Genomic DNA, 26,838 nt, shown 5'->3' with positions numbered 1-26,838 from the left:
GAAGAGGGAAGAAGGAAATGAGGAAAAAAGGGAGAAATTTAAATTTGTATTTAATTTTTTTTCTGTTTTTGTCTTTTTGTCTTTTTAGGGCAGCAGCTGCAGCCTATGGAGGTTCCCAGTCTAGGGGTCTAATTGAAGCTGTAGCCGCTGACCTACACCACAGCCACAGCAATGCCAGATCTGAGCCGCATCTGTGACCTACTCCACAGCTCACAGCAACGGTGGATCCCTGACCCACTGAGCAAGGCCAGGGATCGAACCCGCAACCTCATGGTTCCTAGTCAGATTTATTTTCGCTGCACCATGAATGGGAACTCCTGTATTTAATTTTTTAAAATTTTATTGAAGTATGGTTGATTTACAATTTTATATTAATTTCTGCTGGATAGTAGAGTGAATTCATGTAAATATATATCCATTCATTTAAAATACTCTTTTCCACTATGGTCTATTGTAGGACATGAATTCAGTCTTCTGCGCTGTACAGCAGGAGCTTGCGGTCTGTCCCCTGCATGTACGATGGCTCATGTCTGCTACCCAACCTCCCACTCCATTCCTCCTCCCCATCCCCCAGCAACCACAAGTGTTTCTCTATGTCTGGGCGTCTGTTTCTGTTCTGCAGATAGGTTCAGTTGTGCCGTATTTTAGATTCCACATATAAGATATCATGTGGTATTTGTCCTTCTCTTTCTGATTTACTTCACGTAGTTTGATTATCTCTACTTGCATCCATGTTGCTGCAAATGGTGTCATTTCATTCTTTTTTAAGGACAAGTAGTATTCGATTATAGAGATGTGCCACCTCTTCTGTATCCACTCATCCGTTGATGGATATATTGTTCGTTTCCACCTCTTGGCTATCGTGAATAGTGCGGCTATGAACACAGGGGTGCATGTATCTTTTTGAATTATAGTTTTGCCTGGATATATGGCCAAGAGTGGGACTGCTGGATCATATGGTAACTCTAACCCTAGTTCTCTGAGGAACCTCCATACTGTTTTCCAAAGTGGCTGAACTAACTTACCTTCCCGCCAGCTGTGTAGGAGGGTTCCTTTTCCTCCACTAACTCTTCAGCATTTGTAATTCGTAGGCTTTTTAATGATGGTCATTCTGACCAGTATGAGATGGTACCTCATTGTAGTTTTGATATTTCTCTAAGCATCAGCAATGTTGAACATTTGTATTTAATGTTTTTCTACGTGGCTTGGTATGAGTGGACTAATGATTTATTAAGACTTAAAGAAACTCTACACCTTTCACTCTGAGTTTACGGGGTCTATAAGAACAATCACCTGCCATTAACTTTTCAAATATGTGTTCTTTCTAAAGTAGACAGAGGCACACAGTGTTTCCCCCAAAAGGATAAAATATACTCCATTTTTAGTGAATATCCAAAAGTCCCTATATTTCCACGAAGTTGCTTACTTCAGTTATATAAATGCATAATCTTAGAACATGTCAGACCGTATGGCGTGAACCTGTTGCATAAAACCAAAAAGTACTGTATTATTTTAGAAAAGAAATATTAGAACGGGGATCTTTCTTACTATGAAGTAGCTTAACGTCCTAAGGTAAGTCATTTATATTTTAAAGAAATGAGCATTTCCTTGAATTACATAGAATGGTGAGGGCATCAAAGCAAAAAAAAAAAAAAAAAAAAAAGTTACGTCAAATAGAAAATAAGATGTAGACGACATTATGTACATTCAAAATACGAAACAAATAGCTCAGAAATCACACTTAACCTATATTCTGCATGGTTGCATATCAGGTAAAAACAAATACCTAGAACAGGTTTGCTGTGGATTTTTATGAAATAACATTGTCACCAATATTTAGGTTTGTCGGTCGGTGGAATAGGTGGAACCACTCACACTGTCTAAAGGATTCAGGTCACTTCCTAGTAGGGGTTCCCTGTGGTGACATCATATTTGCAGTGTCCTTAAGGAAAGAATTTTCTTTTCTTAACGAAAGGTCTTGCTTTTCTTCGGGGTCTAACATGATTCTTCCTCTGGAGTCATGAGGGTACCTGTGCAACTGTGTTCCCTCGTTCCCACCGTTTTTTCCGACCACAGGCTGCAATTCCCAAGTCACTTACCCCCATTTTGGTTTTTATTGTGGGACAGATTCTTCTCATTGAAGGTTTCTTCCACTTATTTCAATTTCTAGAATATCACCTGTGTCCTGTTCTAGATATGAAATCACCGTATGGGCATACTGCCATGCTGGCATTTGGTCAGGTGCCTTAAATTCTTCTGGAAGGAGGCTGAGGTGTCAATGAATAAATCCTCTTTTTCAGACGATTAAAAGTATCAATGGGCCCAGCAGGATATGGAACTCGGTGGCTCTAACTCCTTCCAGAAAATCACTTCCTACTTCATTTTACCTCTGCAGTTTTACTATGGATAAGTTAGAGCCACTAACGTCTAGACCACAGATTAAGTACATGGTAAGAACTTTCCTTTTCACCTCCTATAGCGAAAGATGTGCTGGTCTTCCGATTTAGAAATTGTTATCTAAGTGCTAATAAATACTATTCTGGAATCGGAAAATAAAATGTTTATTTGCCGCCTTGTTTTCTAGATCAGATAGGATCTCACATGTATCTCTGCTGATCTCTTTTCTTTCCTTTCTCCTTCCCTCCTTTTCTATGTGCTTCCTTCCTTCTTTATTCCCTCCCTGGCTGCCTTCCTTCCTTCCCCCTGCCCCCCACCTATCCACATACACACAGAGATCGAGAGGAAGCAGGTAAGCTCACCTAGGAGTTAGTTCAACTCTAGTCTGTGACCACAGATTCATGCCCTGACCCTAACTGGCTTTGCCAAAACTGATCCATGCCATTGATCATAGGGTAGCTGAGCAATAAAACACAAGAACACAACACACACACACACATCCAACCTCAAAAACTTAAATCCCTTACTAACTTAAATCTCTAACTGACACAGGTACGTAGCACCATTTTCACATAAAATAGCTATACATAATTCTGCAACCATGAAGGTGTTAGTTGTAACAAGAGTATTTATATTTTTTGCAAACAGTGTATATTTTTTAGCCTTTGAAAAGAAACACCATTTTGTTTTAAATGTTGTATCAACTCACCTTGTCACAGATCCATCTCTCAGGATTTTTTTCTCGGAAATGTTGGCTTCCGTAAGAATCAGGACCATACTTGCTTGATAAATGCATTGCCGGGATGTGCTTTTTACTTTTATGGTAGGAAGAAAACGGCAAAAACCTGAAAGAACATTTAGGTGATATTCTTAATTTGATATCTAGAGACATTTGATTAAAAAAATAAGAATTTAGGGAGATAGTCAATTATAGTGAAAATAATATATGACTCAGAACTAGAAGCAAGGTTTTCTCTGCCACTGAATATATATCTCTGTTGCTAACGCCAAGGAACTGTCGCTTCTTTTTCTGCAAACGGTGATACTAAAACCTTGCAGGATTTTTGTGAGTATCGAATATTTTCTATATATTGAAAATATTAAATAACAAATATATTAGGCAACAATACCCAGTAACTCAACACTCATAAGTGAAAATGTCCTTAATTTAAGACGGTATCCCAACCTGAAAAGGCTGGCCAGTTCAGGCAACTCTCATCAAAATGGGCTTTCTTCAGATCCTCACTTGTCCAAATTGGGAAGGCATTTTTGGTACACATGGTGGACAAGGAGGTCTGTGGATGGATCCGAGAGGCCTATAAGCACACCTTGGCTTTGCTCTTGGTGCCTGTGCTCCCTCATGCAAGTTCCCTGGCCTCTGTGACATGTTATTTCCACATGAGGTCGTTGTGAGCAGTGAGCACTTTAATACACACGAAGCTTAACATGGAAGCTGAAAACAGCAAGTGTCCAATAAATATTGCGTTCATTATTTACTGATTAAGATTATAATTGATTATAATCGCAATCAATTTTATTATGATTGTTGTAGCTTTCATCATCACGTCACCATCATCATCACTTTTGAGGGGTTTTGAAAAATTTTTTCTTAAAGTAGAGTTGATTTACAATGTCATGCTCATTTCTGCTACACGAGCAAGGTGACTCAGTTCTTTTTAATATTCTTTTCTATACTTTTAAGGTATTTTGAGAAACATAAGAAAACGAAGGTTTTATTTTAAAACCCATTCAGCTCTCACAGGGCATCTACGACGGTGATGTGGTTTTAGGGAAACCTGATGAATTGTTTAATCCCTCACTGAAACCTTCTGAAACAAGAGGAAAGGAGTACCAAAAAAAAAGTTACAAACTGGAGTTCCCGTCATGGTGCAGTGGTTAACGACTCCGACTAGGAACCATGAGGTTTCATCCCTGGCCTTGCTCAGTGGGTTGAGGATCTGGTGTTGCCGTGAGCTGTGGTGTAGGTCGCAGATGCGGCTTGGATCCCGTGTTGCTGTGGCTCTGGTGTAGGCCGGCAGCTGTAGCTCCGATTAGACCCCGAGCCTGGGAACCTCCATATGCTGCAGGAGTGGCCCTAGAAAAGACAAAAAGACAAAAAAAAAAAAAAAAAAAAGTTACAAACTCCCACAAAAAAAGGGCAAAAGAGAAGAAACATAAGATGAAAATGTGAACACATTTTTGGCAGAGGAAAAGCAGATAGAACTTAGTTCCAGAAGAGGGAGATGCCAAAGAAAAATAAGGCCATCGATCCTGCAGAACCCTGAGAAGTGCAGAACGGAAGCTGCAGTTACCACAGTGGGTGAGAGTGAAGAATGAAGCTGAGCTGAAAACAGATGGGAAGCCCAAGTAGACAGCAATTAAACCTCCAGGTTCCTCTCTCAGTTCTCATCTCCATAAAAGGAGTGTATTCTCAGAGTTCCCCTTGTGGCTCAACAGTAACGAACTCGACGAGTATCCATGAGGATGAGGGTTCGATCCCCGGCCTTGCTTAGTGGGTTAAGGATCCCTCGTTGCCACAAGCTGTGGTGTAGGTCACAGATGTGGCTCGGATCTGCCGTTGCTGTGGCTGTGATGCAGGCTGGCAGCTGTGGCTCCAGTTTGACCCCTAGCTTGGGAACTTCCATATACCATGGGTGCAGCCCTCGAAAAAGAATTAAAAAAAAAAAAAAAAAAAAAGGATTGTATTCTCAGAAAACTTTATACCAGAGAGCTCTGGTTTCAGGGAAAGCTGGCACTGCAGACGGCCAGAGTGAGGTGCCAAATGAAATCTACGAATTCTGACTCAAAGTCTGCTTGCCGACTTCTGCCCTTGCTCATCCTGAGGGAACTGGCTGCTGGACCAACAGATTTCTGAAGACTAGCTATATCTTCTCAAAAGATACTAGAAGTCCCAGAGAAATAACCTCAAACATCAGCATTTGGAGATTTCTTAATGAAAAGGTCATGCATGTCACAGGGCAACAAACTAACAGTCAGAGAGCCACTCTCACACACAAATACAATTTTTAATGTGATTTTTAGAGTCTCCTTTCTAAATATGAATTTAAGAATGGATTGTCAGTTGGGGAAACTACCCATACGAAATAAAGGCACATATCTAAACATAAAAGATAACCCAGAGGAAACATATAATGTAGGAAACAGAAGAAAATGTCAGGAATTGAGAGCTGCATCCTGTTTTAAATACAAGAAAGATTTAGAGGAAAAAAAAAAAAAGAGCAAGCTCTAGGAAATAAATACATACAGCTGAATTAAATACTGTGCCCAAAAAAAAAAAAATACTTTGCAATGCAGACTTTGAAAAAAAATGAAGTTGCGGTTCAACAAATTTATTGAATCGGCCTATGCTGATATTTTCACATATATTAGCTCATTTAATTAAGACAGGCAGGGGTCTTTGTAAGATCTCAATTCAACTGAAATTTTTTGTCATTATATTCATAAATTTGTTTAAAAATTAAAAGCTTAGGAAACACGGTGTTATTTCATCAATTTTCACAGATTTCTAGAACTTCTTTTTTAATGTTACTAAGAAACTCCTTTGAAATATTTTCCCTAAGAAAACATTCTCAAAGTCTATTTAAGATAAAAAAAACAAACAACACAGAGCTTTGGATTACATAAAATTACACAAGCATGTACTCTATTATTATGCTCTTGGGAAAGGAGCTCTCATATAAGATAGATTACGGTTCTTCCAGTGCTAATTTGCACATGGGATGGACAGCACACACACAAAAAATTAATGCGGCCCCAATGTCCCTGAGTATACAGGGGAGGTGCTGCGAGCCGGCTGCTACGCTTACGGTTTTTATCACTTCGGAATTGCATTTTAATAGTACATTTTTCTTTTGTGTCTGAACAAAATTTGCTTCCTCAAGGGACTGGATGGCCGAGAAGACAAGGCAGAAAAACTAGGTAGTTCCCTGTACGTGAATTAATTTTACTTTCACTAAAGCCACGATGTTTCACGAAAGTAACACGTGATGCATACTCTTAGGTGGACACATATATATCTGTTTATATGTTGAAAAATATTCAGAAGTTTTATAAGTAATACTTCAATATTTATTTTCAAATCAGGGATAAATTATTTAAGTAGAATTAAATTATCTAGTAGAATTTGCTCTATAAAAGTATACACAGCTATGAAAAGCTTAAAAATTCAAGAGATCATCAAAATTTTAGGTAATTATCAATTTCACTTTTAAAATGTTATCTTTTACCAGTTGTAAATGTATATACAATGCGCTTTAGGCTTTGCAGTGAGTACTTTTCCATTAACTGAACACTGTGTCGATGAAGATGAGAATGTTTGCCTACTGATTTTTATAATCTCATCAAAGATCCAGATCTGGTCGAAAATTTTAAATATAATGTGGAAACACAGTGATATATACAAACAAGTTTACACAATTAGGACAGAATTGGTAGAAGTCTCAGGAAGCAAAAATTAAAACTAATCCCTTCGCTTCAGGGAAAACAAGTCCCCTGCAAATATACCAAAGTGTTTATACTTTGAGTATTAAAACACTTACTGGTATCTTCCAAATAGGAAGACTAATTACACTTAATCTTTCTCTTCTTTATTAACTCTCATCTTCCCTCCCCTTTTTGTTTATAGTCCTACTCTTGTCACTCCAAATTCTAGGTTTTCCTCTAACCCACTGAGTTCCCAGCTGGATCATTCAAGTCTACACTCATGAACCCTTATTGCCTATTGATTCAAACCTGTCTTCGTTAGCCCAGCAGTCAGGCTTCTTAGGATGCACTTGTCTGTTCATCCTCCTTCCTCCCTCCCTCTCTTTCCCTTTCTTCCTTCTTGCCTTCCTTCCTTCCTGTCTTTCTATCCCGCCTCTGCCTTTGTCCATGTTCTTCTTCCTGCAATGCTGATCTGAGTACTACTACTTTGCCTTTCAAAATCTGCTTGTAACATAACACCCAGCTTTCTAGGCAACCTAATCCTCCTGCTCCAACGCACACTGATTTCTCTACGTCTTGATATGTATTCATTAAACAAACATTAAACGAACTGCTTTTATGTACCAAACACTTCAAAAAACATTGTAACAGAAGGCTGGAAGATGCAGTGTATGTAAAATGAATTCCCCTTATAACGGGGTAGGGATGAGACAACACAGTGGAAGGTGTTAGGCTTCTGATGAATAGATACACAAGATGCAACCAGGGCACAGGGGACGGTTTGTGGTACAGATGCGTATGTGTTTGTACCATGCACATGGGTTCTTGGCAGGGAGTCGGCAGGCAGCGCACAGAAAAGCCGTCTTCCTAGACCAAGGCTGCCAGAGCGGAGTACAGAAGGACACGTCGGGAGAGTCAAGTTAAGAAGCTGGTGAAGGCTATTTTATACAGAAGAAACCACACATACAAAGATAGGGAGGTGAGTTAGAGCCTAAAAAGGAATGCTGAAGTCACGGAAAGGGGCTTAACCTCGCTAGAAAATTGAGTTCTTTCTGAAGGAAACAAAGTAGAACATGAATAGTTTTACAGTGGAGATGAGACTGCCCATGGAGATGGCATATAAAAATATACTACAGATCTGTATAAATTGCAAAACATACAGATACATATGTATCCGCCCCAATAGCGTAGTTATCCCAGCGACAGCGAATTCTGCCTAAGGGAAATCAAATCTGAGGATTGCTCTCCGATGTGCCCAGAGTCTCAACGGTGAACAGAAACCACAGGTGTGATGAGAGATGAGGCAGATGTTCTCGGGGAGAAGAGTCTTTCTCTTCAAGCACCGGCCGAAGAAGGAAAACGAGGGACGACCCAGGACTCTCGCCACTGAGAGCAGCTCCAGGCCAGCACCTGACTCCTGGCGTCTGCTGGGAGGTCAAGGCAGATCTCGTGGAATGTGACCATGAGTGGGCTGGGTCTTCCCCAGGAGCAGCAGTTCCCCTCCTTGAGCGGGGGACAGGGGGCAGGGGAGCCAAAGGGAGACAGCAGCCTCCCCCAGAGGCAGCTCCTTACAATATGGAAACGGAGACGCAGTTCTGGAACTGTATCAGATAGGAAAACAGCAGGTACATAATAAATGCCAGGGGTCTTGATTTAGAGTTAATTTGGCTCACCAGTATGTCTTAAATAACTGTGTTTAGACACTGTGAGTATAAAAAGGTGAATAAGCAGAAGCCTCACCCCAAGAGTGAGGGTGTTTTTTGTTTCTTTGTTTGTTTTGTTTCGTTTTGTTTGCTTTTTGTGGGCTGCACCTGCAGCAAATGGCTAGGGGTCCAACTGGAGCTACAGCTGCCAGCATATGTGATAGCTACAGCAATGGCCATATGCAGCCTATACCACAGCTCAAGGGCAACGCCAGATCCTTAACCCACTGAGTGAGGCCAGGGATCGGACCCACATCCTCATGGGATACTAGTCTTGTTACCACTGAGCCACAACAGGCACTTCCAAGACCCTTAAAATCTAATGATGGAGAAAGACAAATAACTATGCTACTATAGAGGTGGGAAAAAAAAGCAAAGGTGTTTTTTGTTTGTTTCTTTTGTCTTTTTAAAGGGCCATACCTGTGGCATATGGAGTTCCCAGGCTAGGGGTCTAATCGGAGCTGTAACCGCTGGCCTACACCACAGCCACAGTTACACCAGATCCAAGCCAAGCCTGCGACCTATACCACAGCTCACAGCAATGCTGGATCCTTAACCCACAGAGCAAGGCCAGGGATCGAACCTGCAACCTCATGGTTCCTAGTCGGATTCGTTTCCTCTGGGCCACGACAGGAACTCCAGCAAAGCTTTTTGATAAAGAAAAACAAAAGCACCTGGGAATAATATCTAAACTGAGTTTTAACAAGTGGGTCAGACTTCTTTAGGCCGAAATGAAAACTGAGAAAGAGGATGCAATTAGGGGACCAGCATGAGGACACGCTTAGAGGTAAAAGCTTAGAAGGCACATGTGGGGTCTTGGAAGCGGGTAGCTTGTTGGCCTTCAAAATAGGAAAAATGTTCCTCAGAGGGTATTTATACCCGCTCCTACCGGAACAGACAACGTCAGCAGTCTCATCTCATCTTACCTACATCTCCGTGGAACATGATCCCCAGTTACTTTCCTCTTTTCTCGCAGACACTAATGCCAAACCCTATGGCCACCGCTGGGGCAGACCTGACCGTAGCAGGACAAAGGCTGATCAAGACCAGGGGTTAAGGAGGCGGAGCCCATCATCGCATTCCTCTCTCTGAAAACCATGCCGCTAAACTGTGATCCCTAGAAGCCAAACTTGTCTGACATCTTCCACCTTTTTACTGGGAGAGGTTTCATTTCCTACTTAGAAATTCTTAAACACAGGATTCTTACGTAGTAAGTGATGACCAGTGCATTCACTCTTTTCATTTGGGAAAAAAGGAACAAAAGTAAATGCGGCTCCATCATCTCAGACTGTGTGTGAAATGATTTCATCTCCAGGTTTTGAAACCTCCTACACTTTTTAGACAATAAAATGTAATGAGAGGAGAGGTGGCAAAGAAAGTCACATGAATTTTGCTGCCATAATATTTGAGCAATTAAATTTCAAATGTTCAAATAGTAGTGTTCTTCTATCTTAAGAGTAGCTCTAAGAGTGCTATTGTTTTATAACTAGTGAAGTAATAAATGACCAAAGAATCTCTCCGAAAAATCAATTGTCAGTTTTTTTTTTTTTTTTTTTTTTGTCTTTTGTCTTTTTGGTGGTTGTTGTTATTATTGTTGCTATTTCTTGGGCCGCTCCCGCGGCATATGGAGGTTCCCAGGCTAGGGGTCGAATCGGAGCTGTAGCCACCGGCCTACGCCAGAGCCACAGCAACGCGGGATCCGAGCCGCGTCTGCAACCTACACCACAGCTCACGGCAACGCCGGATCGTTAACCCACTGAGCAAGGGCAGGGACCGAACCCGCAACCTCATGGTTCCTAGTCGGATTCGTTAACCACTGCGCCACGACGGGAACTCCAATTGTCAGTTTTATCATATATGCTGCACAGAAGGGGGACCATGCCAATTATTATTACTATTATTTTGTTCTTATAGCTGAACTGTAAAACATGCTGAAAAAAAAAATCACAAGCTGCGTTAATAAAGATCTTAGTTTATGAGCAGTCCATCTCATTCCAGTTGTTGATAACACTGGTATGGCAGACTGGTCCAACTGGGAATCAGGAGTCCAACTGGATTCACCCTGGGATCTCTGCTTAAAAGGTCTCCCTAAAATACTTGCAAGAGAAGAAGCAAGGATTCAGAGCTCTCTCATGTTCCAAATAGAGCAGTTATTTAACTGGGGGTATAAAAAGGAGAACAGGAGGGTAAAAAAAATCCACTATGGGCTAATTAAGGGAAAGGAATTCCCTTCATTCCAGAGACAATTCCCTCTGGTCTACAAAACTTAATTTGACAAGCAGGGACTCCTAGGCATAAAAGTTTGAAAAGAGTTGATGAAAGAATTGGAAGAGAACGTATGAACAAAGCCAGCTGATTTAATCTAATAAACTAATCAACAAACAAAAAGTTTTCATGTTATCTTAAAAGTACACCTGCTCAAAAATTATGTATTCTACCAGACTCCGATATTGTAATCATTATTATAATATAGAAAATATTACATTTAATGTGTTGAAGGCTGAGTTATAATCAGTTCATTTCTGGTCTCATTGTCAGATGGCTTAATTCTCATTAACCAATTATAGCATTATTTTTTTTGAGACAAAGCTTTTTGAAAAACCACCACATAACTGGAAACATACAAATTATGTCAATTATATTTGAAATTAGGTGAACTATATTTTATATTGTAGTATGCATAACTAAAAATGAATGTTGATTTATATAATGAATTAAAAATGAATAGATAACATTTCATGATACACATATGTAAGTGAAATCATTGTGCTGTACACCTCAGACTTATACAGTGTATGTCATATCTCAAACCCTGGAAAATGAATATTGAATAATTTTAGCCCTTCTAAAAAGATCAGGTCGGCTGTTCAATTAATAAAAAAGGGCCATAAATATTTCTTTTTTCCTTTATAAGTTTTAGAATAAATTTGGCAAATAAAATGTCTCTTTTTATTACCTTCAATATGACAAATAAAAAGTGTTTTCAGTTATGTATTAACAATCCAAATTTCCAGATAAAGCAAATATATTAATACCAAGAGAGGGATTTCAAAATGTAGTGATCTATCAAAATGTTTTAGTCCAGTAAAATTTTGGTGGAGGAGATGTTCATAAAATGAGCAACAACTTGAAAAAGGAATTAGAAAACCTCATTTATGGATGAAGACAGTTTTCACTGAGATTTAAATGTAACCAATTGCTGTAAGGGTTCAACACACAAAGTGTTTCATATTTAGAGTAGAATTCACAGCAGAAACTTCAAACTCATAAACTATTTAAGCAATATTATCAATAACACAAGTCTGTTCCCCCAGGGTGGTGATATAAATATAATATTTAGCTATAAAGAATGCCAATGGCAAGACTAGCTGTTCAGCTAGACAGGGAGCTTATATTGCCAACTTCTAAATTTAAATGGAAAGACACATTTTGCCCTTCTCCTTACATTTTTCTTAGCTTAAGAGGACTAGAATTCCCTGGATATATTATTTTTCTATTTTTAATGATTTTTATCTTTTTCCATTATAGCTGGTTTACAGTGTTCTGTCAATGTTCTACGGTAGAGCAAGATGATCTATGGTCTGTGATTGGGATTCCATGGCCAACCAGACCTGCCAGTCACTCATACATGTATACATTCTTTTTCTCACAGCATCATGCTCCATCATAACGGCCTAGACATAGTTCCCAGTGCTATACAGCAGGATCTCATTGCTAATCAATTCCAAAGGCAATAGTTTGCATCGATTAACCCCAAATTCCCAATCCATCCCACTCTCTCCTCCTCCTCCTTGGCAACCACATGTCTGTTCTCCACGTCTGGGATTTTCTTTTCTGTGGAAAGGTTCATTTGTGGCATATATTAGATTCCAGATATAAGTGATATCATATGGTATTTGTCTTTCTATTTCTGATTTACTTCACTTAGTATGAGAGTCTCTGGCTGCATCCATATTGCTGCAAATGGCATTATTTTGTTCTTTTTTATGGCTGAGTAGTACTCCATCCCTGGATATATCATTATTATTAACGATCTCTAGGCAGGCTGACTCAGTCATTTCATTACATCTATGAAATGACTTTCTGATACATATTTTACAGAGTGGACTTTACTTTCCTCTAGTTGATTGTGGAAAACTTAGCCCAAAAATGTCTCTGCTAAAAGATAGTAAATTTAAATGCCCCAGCTAAACAGCATTCATGAGGCTCTTCTTTTAGTAGGCCATTTACAATATTAAATGTTTTAAACTCACTGATATGTCAAGGACTTGTGTAATCGACGTAAAGAATATATAATTAAGGAGAAAAATTAGGCTGTGGGAAAAATCATCATTCTCAAGAAGGTCTGAGAATGAAGCAAGCTGACACTAAAGAAAAAAATGGCTAAGAAAATCAAACCTTCTTCGTTAAGTTATATTTAATCTTTGGAGCAGCATATTTCAAACTATGGTCTGTGGTCGGGATTCCATGGCCAACCAGACCCGCTAGTCCGATGAGACCTCTGCTGTGTTGTCCACTGCTCTGTTCCCAATACCTACTACAGTGCCTGGCACATGTCAAGGTGCAATAATATTTGCTGAGTAAGTGAGTGAGTAAGTTTGCAAGATGCAATATATATTCCTTCTTTGACGTTCACACTGAATAAAAATATAGTTAATAATGAGAAGCCCTATCGATGCCCCAAAAAAGCTTAACTGTTTTAAATATAATTTTCCCTAATTTTGTTTGACAGAAAACTCATTAACATCTTCCAGGCTAGTGTATAAGAGACACGGTTTGGAAAATGGAGTTCTGAGTAAGAAAAAGTAAAAAGTAACTAAAGGCTGCCTTAGTACTGAGCCCGCTAGTGCAGCATTAATAAAGATCAGAGAAATCACAACTGAACTCATTTCCTCTTGCTTAACTTCTCTTTCAGATGAGAATGATTCTGGTGTTCAGATAGATGAAAACAAAACAGACAAAACTAGTCCAAGCTCAAGCTCAATATGTAAAGAACTGCTGGCCACTTACTGCTTGTCAAGTGTTGTGCTAAGCATCCTGCATCAATCCTGGGCTCTTTCTTGAAGAGCTTATCATCTGCATCAAGGGTCTTTGATTTCTATGCCTGGAAAAGCCAGGCAATCACCGCATATTAAGTCAGATGTAAAAACTAAGAGTACAAGCTTTAATCCGTTGTTGTCGTGTCAGACCAGGGGTCTGCTGTTTTCAGGTTTCCTAATTTGTAATATGAACCAAAAAATCTGGATTTTTGAAAGATATAATTACCTTTTTAATTACTTTTTAATCAATATGATTTTTAGAAAACTGTGGGGTCCAAATATAACACACCTGGAAGCTTTATGCAACTTGGAAGCTACTAGTATACAGCCTCTGGTGTAGAATTTATAAATGAGCACCTACTTCTGTCAGTGACTTTGGAGTCTCTAACCAAGACATATTGTGTCTCAAATTAGATCTCTAGATGAGATAACCAAACCATCACTAGTTCGCCTTAAAAAATTGTGGGGGTTCCCGTCGTGGCTCAGTGGTTAACAAATCCGAATAGGAACCATGAGGTTTCGGCTTTGATCCCTGGCCTCGCTCAGTGGGTTGAGGATCCAGCATTGCCGTGGGCTATGGTATAGCTTGCAGACTCAGCTCGGATCCCATGTTGCTGTGGCTTTGGTGTAGGGTGGCGGCTATAGCTCCGATTAGACCCCTAGCCTGGGAACCTCCATATGCCGCGGGAGTGGCCCAAGAAATGGCAAAAAACGACAAAAAAAAAAAAAGAAAAAGAAAAAAAATTGTGAATGTACCCAAGCTATACCAAAATACTTTAAAAGCAGAAGAGTATAGATTTTCTAACATATATGTGGCTTAATCTCATTTTAATGTCAGTAAGATTCTAAAAGAGGATATTAAAGTCAAAAGTAAATTCTAGAAGAGTGCTGTCAATATATATATATATTTTTTTAGGATACCGGTACTATTTTATTTTAATTTCTCTATATTTTGATATTTAAAGTTTTAAGAGTAAATATAAAGTTTAAAAATATAAATTTAAAATAATTTATAAAAATATAAACATACGTATCACCACAGGTAAAGTGAAATTGTAAATACGGTATATCTGAGGTTTGGCAAAGAATTTGACAAGCTCTTTTATGACAGCCTCAAGAATATGGGAGCAATAAGAACTAGGTGGTAAAAGAGAAAGCAAAAGAATGACTTTCCAACAGCCAAATTTGATGCAATTTTTTTTTTTTAAATTTTGAGTTTTGTCTGCACCAGGAACATATAGAAGATTCCAGGCCAGGGACTGAATCTGAGCTGCAGCTACAACCTACACCTCAGCTGTAACAACTGCAGGGATCCACCCTGTGCCTTGGCAGCAACCTGAGCCACTGCAGAGACAAGGCCTGATCCTTAACCCACTGCCCCGCAGGGGAAACTTCTGTTGCATTCTTTTCAGTCCTCATCCAACCTGGACTCTGCATCAAGCTGGGCACCCAGTCCTTGCAGTGGCCTCTCCTCTCCTTGATTTGCAAAATCCCTCCCGGTACTCTTCCTTGCTTGCTCAGTGTGCTGACTGACTCCTCATTTTCTGCCAACACCTTGAATGAATGCCACTTATCTTAACTGGAAGTGTGCATCAGAGTCACGGCGACAAGTATTGCAAACCCATGTGCCTACTGAGTCAAAACATGTGGGACCGAGACTCAGGAGTGCACAGGTATATAATTTTAAACCTCAGGGTGATATAAGATACAAGCTAACTAAGAACCCCTGCCCTACCATTAAAGCAACTCCCAGGAATCTGTACTTAATCTGTTCTCTCTACAGTTTCTCCCCGGAAAAGGTTTCCACCCAGGTTTTAACTATCACCTCTGCTGATTTTGAAACTTTTCTCTCTATATATTAATGTTTTCCTTTAATTCAAGGTGAATATTTTCAAATGCTCTTTAGGAATATTTACCCATATACTCAAGAGGCACCTCGGATAGAACTGCCCCCAAATTAAACCCCTACCCCAAATCTCCACCCTACCAAGCCCATAGTTCTTACATTTTTTTTTTTTTTCTTAACTGAGGAAAGGCATCACTACGGAGCCGGTCGCCTCAGTCAGAAGCCGTCCAGTCAAGGCACCTGAGGACATCCTGCCTCCGCACTCCTCAATCTGAGGAAGGCCTTGCTCACGGCCACACTTTTGTGATATGCTGTAGTTGATGTAACGTGACAGGCCTTCCCTCGGACCACAGCGGTGGTCCATTCATGTGTGACGTGAGCATGCTCATCAAGTGAACACATATCTGTTAAGGATCAACTGTGCTTCAAGCCTACCACTTGGGTGGGCCAGTCAGATAATGAAAACTGAGCAAAACAGATTCCCTTCCAGGCATGTGAACTGAAAAACGGAACTAGCTATGGAGTCTGGAGCTGGAAGGTTGTACTGAATCAGGTCTTGCGCGTCCGTGATAACAAAAGGCAAGCAAAGATTTATGAGGAAGGAACTATGAGTCAGCAGATGAAGCGAGTCAGCAGAAATGCAGGGAAAAGTGGAGATGCCAGGAGAGGGAGGAGAAAACCACGTCCCCAAGAGTCATTGTAGCCCAGGGTTTCTCTGGTTCCTTGTCTTCCTATGAGAACCTTCAATGCATCCTTCAAACCCGGCCAAAAGCTGAGTCGCTTTAGTGGACCCTTGTTCTTTGCCATTACGGAAGCCCTAAGACAGTGACCCTAAAAGCATCTATGGCCCTGACCGCATCATCCACACCACACATGTTGGCCTCGACTTCTGGTTTAGGGTCTACAGGATTCTACCCGTAGAGGGGTTTGTCAACCTTTCTCTTCCTTTTCACCACCACTGTCCTTGTTGTACTGCACCTCCTCTTCCTCTCTGAACTGGACGGTGGCTGCAGTACCCTCCCTGCAGGGCCTCTCGTTCCTTTCCCTTGGATGTAGCTAGTAGAGCCATATTTCTAAGCTATCGGACCCTCTCACCCCAGTGATGACAGCACCCCCATGGGTTACACTGTTTTTTATGTGGTCGAGTCCAAACACTTCACCACGGCACACATGGCCCTTTACACTCTGGCTCCACCTGTACTTCCCATCTCACCTCTGCCACTTTGCATGAGGTACTGCAGCTCTGAGCTAGGCTTCACAAGATACCCCGGAAGGTAAACCAAAACCCACAGGAGCTATGCACTTGTTGGCAGAGAGTCAGCTTTGTCCGGGTCACCCCCGCCCCCCGACACCCTCCTTGTTCCTGGAAAACTTCTATTCAAGCTTCAAGTCTCTTCTGACTCCCAACACACTTTTGAACCCTAAACTGAAATAGGAACGTCTGGGATGTATAAATGCCACACACACACACACACACACACACACACACACACACATGGACGTGAATACGGCATGGGTTGTCCTACTTTTACAAAGGAAATTCCACATTATCTGAAAATGTATGATAATTCGTAAATTGACCAAAAGTTAACTGGCAGAACTTTATTTAGCATGTGTCAGCCATTGCCTTAGGAAGAACACCTAGAAAATGATACTAATTTAACGAAAAAGATCAACGGTGTGTTTTCCTGACTTGTCTGACGACACACACCCAAAGTGTGGGGAACACTTTCACGATATCCGTAAAAGCATTCCAAGTTGTCACCATTATGTCAGTGTTATAATAGACTTAGACGTCCGAAGGAACAGGATTCTGGGAGTCTGTGCTTCTTTATTTAAAAAGCCATCTTTTTCAAGGAAACGGTGGACAAAAGGAGAGCCAAAGCAATCAAGGCTCTTTTGTAGACGAATTCTAGAACTTGTTAATTATACACAGGCTTATTATCTGTATCCCCAGTGTTATAAAGTAGCAGAACTTCATTAGAAAAATTAAGCTGGAAAAATGAAGGCAGCACTTTGTAAATTTCCACTGGAAATTAGCTGGGAGAGGCAGAGGAGTACTGGATCAAAAGAGGGTAATCACGCTTAACCGTGCCCTAGAGCACCCGCATGTATAATACGATTTGCACAGTAACTACCTCTCCTATTACGGCTTGTTTGGAGTATTCTGTGTTAATGGGGTTAGCTAATTTGGTATTTTAACTTAAAAAGGCTCTGCTGATTAATAAATGTTGCACACTGTGCTAGTAATTAAAATAAATGGAAGAGTTACAAATAAAAGTTGAATTGTTAAGAAAACATTATCTGAAAATGTATGATAATCCGTATTTATCATAACACAATAACATTTCAGAAAGTATGCTAATTGTAAAGGTCTAAAGTGTTGGGAAGAAAAAAATCACACAAATCAAAAAAGTTTTGAGATATGTTGCATTTCCTTAACACTATTCTTAGGGATACAGCTAACCATATCTCATCTGAATATACCACAATTTTTAAAGGCCCTTTTTAGAAAACTGTTATTTAGAACTAGCTTCTTAACCTTTCTCACAACATTTTTCCTATGGCCATGTCTACAAAATGATATTGGTACTTTTAGAAATATTCTTTAAAAGGTTTAAAAATGAGTAATCTAATATTTACTGAAGCTTCTGTGTTAGCTAGGTTGCAAATTTAAGGGCAATGAAAACAGACATACAAGATTCATAGCCATTGAGTGTTTTTCATTAATATCAGCAAATGGAAGCACTCAAGAAACTGAGTCGCTAGTTATGCTTTGCTACTGTTTACAGGGTGTTTCTCATTTCACTTACTCCAAATAATGAAAGTGGCAGAACCTGTCATCCCAGAATAGACCACACAGGTCAAGGATTGTTTTGAGCTAAAGGCACTGAAAAACAATAGGTACAAGAAAAGTGATCTTATTACCCCCCCCCCGCCCCCGCCTTTTCCCCTAAACTCAGGAGATGACACTCCATTATGGAAGATGCCTTTCCTATACCAGGAGGAAAGAAGCATTCCTATCACCAGAAATGGAAAGTCGAAGCATAGAGAATTCTGTGCAAACAGACTTCGTTGAACAACTCTTCCCTTCCATTGGACTCTCCATATATTTTTGTTATTTTCCACAATTACTTCTTTTTGCACAACCCAACATATAAGCGCCTAGGGTCTGCCACTTCTTGGGGTGTTCATGCCTTTATGAGGGCTCTCAAGTGATGTAAAATTCATATTCAGTTCATCTGTATACTCTTCTCCCTTCAGTCTATCTTTGTGCCAGTTTCATTCTCAGGCCCAGCAGAAGACCCTATGTGGGCATAAGCAAAGTTCTGCCCCTCCTACAACAGCTATCAGAAAATTAACATCTTTAATGTTTCAAAGTGATGTAGAGATGGCTATTGAGCTGTTGGTACTCAGGTTCTAATGGAAGGTTACATAAGTTTAACATATAGTATCCTTATACTATGATTAAATCTTCTCTTCATAGGAAGTCTCAAGCATGGTCACATATTTTTAAATCCTCTCAATGTCCATACCCCATACGGGCAGAAGACCCTTGAATCCTTAGCCATGTAAGGATTTCCCTCAAGTTTAGAACTATCCCTGACAGGCAAACGTTTGTTGAATCAGTAAATCTTCCTTATATTTCTTACAATATGTAGCCGAGAGCTTCCCATATAAAGATTATTGGGCAATTATTTAATAATTGCTTACTTAATTTCCTGGCTTCATAAAGATATGCATAGGAGTAAGGAAAATAATTTTCTTCAAGAAGCCGTGAGAAAACGGGATGAGTTTCTTCAGGAATAAGGACACACACAGTCTTTAGATGACTTTCCTTTCATACTCATTATCCCATTCAATCTGCATGATGACATTTAAGATAACATTTCTCTCCCCATTTTACAGAAGGGGAACTAGAAGTTCAGGCTGGCTAAGTAGAGCTTACACAGATCTACTTCCAAAGCCCAAATTTCTACTGTCATCGCAGTGCAATGTTCATAATGATATGAAAACAAAATAGCTAAATGCATTAAATCCTCCACCCTTTGAACCCTTAAGATTAGAAATGTCTTCCTGGTCTAGCCAGAGGTTCCTAGATACGACTTTGGGATGGCAAAGGCACCATCCTCAGTTCTTTACAGATGCAACTGGTAATGCAGCAAAAAAGGAGTCTTTGCACTAAAAAAATCCCATGCATCTCTGTGATAAAAGTAGACTTTCTGTCTAATTTCTATCACAGAATTCTTATTTTAAAGATATAAAACCTAAATGTCAAACATTCCTTTTGCCTCACAAGATACAATTATGTTATCTGGTACAAGGAACCAAAATGGCTTCAGAAGAAGCCACAAGATAAAAGTTCCAATTCTCTGAAAAAGTGAATTATCCATAGGCAAGGTGTTAAAACCACCTGCTTAGCCTCTCTGCTATAATAAGATAGCTTCACATTTACAAGTCATTTCTTTAGCTTTTCCAACTTAGTTTGTTCCTGATTGGTTGGTTATCCTAAAAGCACTTTGACATCTCAGAGTTTCAGGGTAAATGGTCATCAGTAACACCGGAGAGGCTGAAGATATTTACCAGTATCCCACCCGAAGTACAAGTTCAGGACCCCTCTTTGGAGATAATATTGGTATCTGCCCTCTTCTAGGCTTATCAAGGAAAATACTAAGAAAGCCTACTTCAATATCTGTGATACACAATGATTTCTGTAGAAATATGAATGTGGTTAATTTATTTGCCAGAGAAGTTAATTTTGTTAGTTCATAAACCTTGGCATCATTGAAACAGAAAAATAATTCTGAGTAATATAACTCTTTAGATATTCATCACTAAATTGCATATTTTGCTTGACTAGGTCTGAGCAGCATTAATCTTCTATAATCTCTTTAACTAAAAGAAATCTATCTCCCCAAACCAATTGGAAAAAAGAGTTTCTTATTTTCTTATTCTTTATATGTTGGGCAAATCAGTCAATTTTTGAAAGAATCTGCTGAACACTCTATAGCTAATACCTCACTTTAAGTAATTACTATAAAATGATAAACTATAAAAAATTACTTGAGATGCTTGCCAATTTTATCTTTCATATGAGTTTGTTTGAAAATGTGTATTTTTCAAGTTTCTTCAAAAATATATGATTAAAATAGATCATATTATGTATCCCTTCCAAATGATAAAACTATCCAAAATCTGTGCTTGATAAGACGTAACTCTAGTTTCTTTAAATAGCAAAAGATACCTTGTAATGTATTTTGAAAATATTATCATATAAATTATTAATAACATGTAATACGATTATTAGTGTATGCTATATACTTGTAATAATAAATAACTGCAGTTTATATGCTAGAGTTAGTTATTATATAATAATTTATAACATATTATATTACACTATAATTGTAAAAATTTGTATTACATAATAAAAGCCATTTGTGACAAACCCACAGCAAATATAATACTCAGCAGAGAAAAGCTGAAAGCCTCCACGTTAAAATCTGGAACAAGACAAGGATGTCCACTCTCACCACTTTTATTCAACATAGTATTAGAAGTCCTAGGCACAGCAATCAGACAGACAAAAGAAACAAAAGGTATCCAAATTGGAAGAGAAGAGGTAAAATTGTCATTGTATGCAGATAACATGATACTACATATAGAAAACCCTAAGGATGCCACATAAAAACTACTCAAATTGATCAATGAATTCAGCAAGAGAACAGGATGCTAATCAGTTGCATCTCTGTGTATTAACGATGAAATAATATTAGAAACGGAATACAAAAATACAATACCTTTAAAAATCGCACCCCCCAAAAATCAAATACCTAGGAATAAATCTGACCAAGGAGGTGAAAGGCGTATATACTGAGGACTATAAAACATTAATCAAGGAAATTAAAGAGTATTCAAAGAAATGGAAAGATATTCCATGCTCCTGGGTTAGAAGAATTGATATCGTAAAAATGGCCATACTACCCAAAGCAATCTATTGATTCAATGCAATCCCTATCAAATTACCTATGACATTTTTCACAGAACTAGAACAAACAATCCAAAAATTTATATGGACCTATAAAACACCCAGAATTGCCAAAGCAATCCTGAGGAACAAAAACCAAGCAGGAGGCATAACTCTCCCAGACTTCAGGAAATGTTACAAAGCCACAGTCATCAAGACAGTGTGGTACTGGTACCCAAACAGACATACGGACCAGTGGAACAGAATAGAGAACCAGGAAATAAAACCAGACACCCATGGTCAATTAAGCTCCGACAAGGGAGACAAGAATATAAAATGGGAAAAAGACAGTCTTTTCAGCAAGTGGTACTCGGAAAACTGGACAGCCACATGTAAATCAATGAAACGGGAAAACACCCTCACGCCATGCACGAAAATAAACTCAAAATGGCTTAAAGACTTAAACATAAGACAAGACATCATCAAACGGATAAGCAATGAGATCCTGCTGTATACACCACTGGGAACTGTATCTAGTCACTTGCGATGGAGCAGGATGGAGGATGGTGTGAGAAAAAGAATGTGTATGTGTATGTGTGACGGGGTCCCTCTGCTGTACAGTAGAAAACTGACACCACACTGCCAACCAACTAAGACGGAAAAGATAAAAATCATTAAAAAATTCAAACAAAATAAAAATTCTGTTACCAACAAAAGAAAATTATCTTCACAGATGCATGGAGAGGTGGCCGTCTGTCCTTCTAAAATACCATTCATTCTTTTCTTTTTCCCCTTGAGTAACACGTAGTAAGTATGTGTGTGTGTGTATAAACTCAGTATGATCATCAGTAGCAACCTAATGTAAGACACTTGCATAGGGGTGGCTTTACCTTTTCTCACAAATAAAAGATTCTTTACAATATTAGGAAATAGAAAATATTAAAAAAAAACCTAAGGCATCAAACACAGTACAGCTCCTTTTGTCAGGCTTGGGACTCACAGATTGTCCTGCACATTTCGCGTCCATTCCTGCCTCTGGAGCTCGGCTCTGGCCTCCTTGGGACCATCAATGGGTTCTGCCACCCGCAGCGTCGGCTCCAGGGGCTTGTAGCGCTGCGCCAAGACTTCCGCGATGTCACGGAAGGGTCCCTGACAAGGAAGGATAAAGTAAATTATTATTATTATTATTTGTCTTTTTGCCATTTCTTGGGCTGCTCCCGCGGCATATGGAGGTTCCCAGGCTACGGGTCTAATGAGAGCTGTAGCTGCCAGCCTATGCCAGAGCCACAGCAACGCAGGATCCGAGCTGCGTCTGCGACCTACACCACAGCTCACAGCAACGCCGGATCCTTAACCCACTGAGCAAGGCCAGGGATCGATCCCGCACCCTCATGGTTCCTAGTCGGATTCGTTAACCACTGCGCCATGACGGGAACTCTGTGGTAATACTTTATTATTTATGACCAAGGCTACTGAATATCTAACAAAGAATAGCAAGTGTTATGCACTAAGTTATTTTAAAAGTGTTCTTCTGTAAATTAGAAAACGCATGAGGGAAGAGCATTGTTTGGGAACCACTGAGCAAAACCATCTTTGGGAGGGGCGAAAAGGAGGGAGGAGACGCCAGCCCATAATATGTCCTGCCCACCTCCCGCACACTCTCCTGCTGGACACCATCCTGACTGAGGCAACGCCCAGGCAGCCAGGGAGGGCCTTGGATCAGACCAAATATGGGCCCACGAGCAAGATGATGAAGCAGAGGCAACCTGGAAAGCTAACCCCATCCCAGTAAACCTGAGACAATGAGCCACCTGGCAGAGCAGCTCTCCCGGGTTCCCTTACCCTGCTGCTCTCTGCCCCCCTGTTCATTCCCAATAAAGCCTTTTGCTTGGTTGGTACCCATGTCTCCTCCGGCAGTTCACGCCGAGGGTGGACAAGAGCCCAATCTCAGGCCCTGGAAGGGCATCTTCCAAACACTTTCCCACAAGCACAAATGATTGTATGTTAAAACTGCTTTAAATTAAGTGGAACTTTCCCCACCTACACCAAGAGTTTTCACGCTGGGATCAGTTAGCTTTTAGTTATGAAAGCGAGGTTCTTAGAATTTAAAAGGAATTCTCTCCCTCTTCGAGTAAGCAAAAGTATTAGAAAAGATCCTGGGCACAGCTTTCAAAAAGCCCTTCTGTAAAGAGACACGGGACAGCAAGTTTGTTTGTTTGTTTGTTTTTCCGTTAAAATAAAGCTTTTATGTGAGTGCCAAATCTTACATTTAACTGCTCCCGGCCCTGCACATATAGAAGTGGCATATTTTAAATTATTCTGAGTGTTCTTTCTTTTAAATTTTAAATTATATTGCTTAATAAGTCTAATACAACAGCGACCATTTAATGACACAAATATACAGCAAAGTCCATAAGCTGCTACTGTGTGAAGTAGTTTAAAAGATATCCTACCTTTAAATTAGGAGTTACTTATAAGAGTTACTAGAATTCACTGGCTGTCTGGTTAGTATCGTATGAAACACGATACAAAGCAGCGGAAGCTGGAGCTTTTGCTGTGCCACCATCTGCATTTTGTTTTCACCATCATGGTTGTGTGGGAGAAGTGATATAAAATGGACAGAGATTTCTCATCATATTCCTTATCCTTAAAGAAACTCTTCTTTAAATAGGTTATCACTAACAAGACACAGCTGGAGTTACTGCAAGCACCGAGTGAAGACTGTGGGGCTAATAAAAAGAAATGATTCACGCCTCATTTATGCTCACTTATGTTTTACATTAATAGAAACCAATAATAGGAACCAGTTACCATAAAAGTCATGGACCGTAAATAACACAAATGGCAAATAAGTATCATCCAGTACTTTTCACAGCTGGACAGGAGGATTGCTATAGTTGAAAATAGTTAATGGATTTTTATTGGAACTTAACTTTTTAAAGATACAGTTACATGATTCCAAATTCACTATTAAGACATCAAATGAGGATATTTTAATAGAGTTTTTTAATCTTTCACTTTGACCATGTCTGTGGTTTAAAAATTAATTCTTGGTTGTGTTATCAGGAGCAAGTGACTTCTCTAGACCTCTTCTCCTCATATGTAAGACGGAATAAAAACTATCTCACAAAATTGCTCTTAAGATACGTAAGGTGGTATCAGTAACACTAAAAAGCATTGTTCTTGGACTATAGTGAGTACTCAAAAAACCATACTCCTGGCTTTATTATTATTTTGCTACTCTTACTTTTAGTTTCAAGAGGAGTTTGAAGAAGATTTTGAATACTATTAACACCAGGTATATAAGCAAATGGCCAAGGCTGTGACTTTGAAGGGGCTGGCATTCCCAAGGAATAAGAAGAGTCTTCTTGTGGCCAAGCTCTGCTTTCTCACCTTTGCTGAGGTATCAATATAACACACACTCATTTGTATGCTGCTTCTACTACTCGTTATGGAACTTGCCGTTTCCAACAAAATTAGGAAAAAAAAGGAGGAACCCTACTTAAGCAGCAAAATTTAGAATAAAAATAGACCCACTTTTCTTCTATTCATTCACTATAATCTTTAGAAAAAAATTTTAATTAAAGTATAGTTGATTTATAATGTTGTGTCAATTTCTATTGTACAACAAAGTGGCCCAATCTTACATAGATATACATTCCTTTTCTCACATTATCCTCCATCACGTTCCATCACAAGAGATTGGATATAGTCCCTTGTCCTATTACAGCAGAACCTCATTGCTCATCCATTCTAAATGCAATAGTTTGCATCTTTAGCTCCAAATTCCCAGTCCATCCCACTCCCTCCTCCTCCCCTTTGAAACCACAAGGCTGTTCTCTATGTTTGTCAGTCTGTTTCTGTATTTCAGATAGGTTCCTTTGTGCTGTATTTTAGATTCCACATCTAAGTGATATATGATATTTGTCTTCCTCTCTCTGACTTCACTTTGTATGAGAATCTCTAGTTGCATCCATGTTGCTGCAGATTGCATTCCTTTTTATGGCTGTGTAGTATTCCATTGTCCTTCACTACAATCTTCATGACCACAACCCTACTTTAACTCTGTATGTCTATCTATGCCTGGTCTGTATATTTATATTTTAGACAATTAATGTCTTGCCTTTGAGCTTAATAGATCACCTTCCTGATTAGCAAACTTGGCAAAATTAGGAAAAAAAAGGAGGAACCCTACTTAAGCAGCAAAATTTAGAATAAAAATAGACTCAAGGTTCTCTTACTGTCAAGGTTCTCTTACGCCAGAGCTTCTACTGACTTGTATTTCCGTTGATAGACTCTTTTAGATCTCAAGTGATCCCTTATTCCCATCGTGTCTGGAGTGACATGGGATCCAACTTTGGACAGAGCTTCAAACTTCCAATGTGCTCCTTCTATTCGTTTCCAAGGATTAATTCCCAGAAGGTGTAGACCACTCAGGATTCAACCTGAACCCACGACCCTTCTTGGACTCTTAGCTATGGCATTCCAATATTTGCCTTTATTTGCCTCCAAACAAGTTCGATTATGAATAAAAAATACCTGTATTATTTTCTATTTTAATAGTCCATGTTACTTTACAACCATCTTATATTCTTAAACTTTTCGCAAAGCTTAAATAACAGTGACTTCTTTAAAAACTTGCTATTACTGTCTCACACGTTGAAGAAATTCACCTCGCAAGTACAGATAGGTTGTCAGAGAATAAATATTATCATCTGGACTGTCGCATATACAATCTCAAATGACTCAAATGATGTGTGTACCTTTTTACTATTAGGTAAGTACAGGAAATGCAATTCAAAGAAGATCACAACATTGAAAATAGGAAAGGAAAGAAAGAAAAAAAGCAGAGAAGGAAGAGAGAAAGGAGTAAGTCAAGGGAGGATAAAAGAAAGTGGGAGGAGAAAATGGGTGAAGAAGGAATGGAAAAGAAGGAAGAATAAGAGAAAGAAGGAAAAGAAGGATGAGAGGATATGGTAAGCTGGCGGTGGGGAGGACCAGGGGTAGGAAGGAAGGAGATGGGGAAAGAAGGAAAGGGAAAGAAATAATTAGCAGGCATAATTATTTTGCGGTATGTCAGATAAATGCATCTTATGAATATGCATGTGTGTATGTATGTACCTGTATATGTATACATGTGACTGTGTATACGTATATATAAAATTTTCCATACAGATGTATATGCCACATGTATATGCAAGTATGTCTTTATGTATTGTCCAGGTGTCTTCATATATTTACCATTGTGGTATAGTAAGATACATATTTGGTCTTTGTTCCTGGTTTCTGGCACAGAGCTCCTAAAACCTTTGCAATTTCCTGATGAGAGGAGTATCTTTTGTTAGTCATAAGATTACACCTACGTTTATGCGAATAAGGTGATTTAGGCTGGAGCTGCTAGAGAGCCTCTAAGGTGAGACTGGTCACCAGAAACACCAAGTGATT

At 39.4% G+C, this 26,838-nt stretch overlaps 1 protein-coding gene across 49 annotated transcripts in view; it reads right to left on the bottom strand.

The window, feature by feature from the left end:
• Window positions 1-26,838, bottom strand: part of SPATA17 (spermatogenesis associated 17) — a 386,966-nt gene that overhangs the window by 246,299 nt on the left and 113,829 nt on the right. For all 49 annotated transcript variants that reach the window (XR_014817028.1, XR_014817057.1, XR_014817037.1 and 46 more), the window contains 2 exon segments: window positions 22,394-22,542; window positions 3,107-3,242 (listed from right to left, as the gene is read on the bottom strand). Coding sequence is in view for 9 of the 49 variants with exons in the window: in XM_084978710.1 (XP_084834836.1) it covers window positions 3,107-3,242; window positions 22,394-22,542 (285 nt within the window). In the remaining 40 variants the exon portion in view is untranslated.

This window comes from Sus scrofa, chromosome 10 (genome assembly GCF_054392235.1).
Source record: "Sus scrofa isolate SSC_HxYL_T2T_F1_AM1 chromosome 10, Sscrofa_HxYL_maternal_Yorkshire_Landrace_v2.0, whole genome shotgun sequence".
Classification (NCBI taxonomy): domain Eukaryota; kingdom Metazoa; phylum Chordata; class Mammalia; order Artiodactyla; family Suidae; genus Sus; species Sus scrofa.
This window is presented reverse-complemented; position numbering and strand designations above follow the sequence as displayed.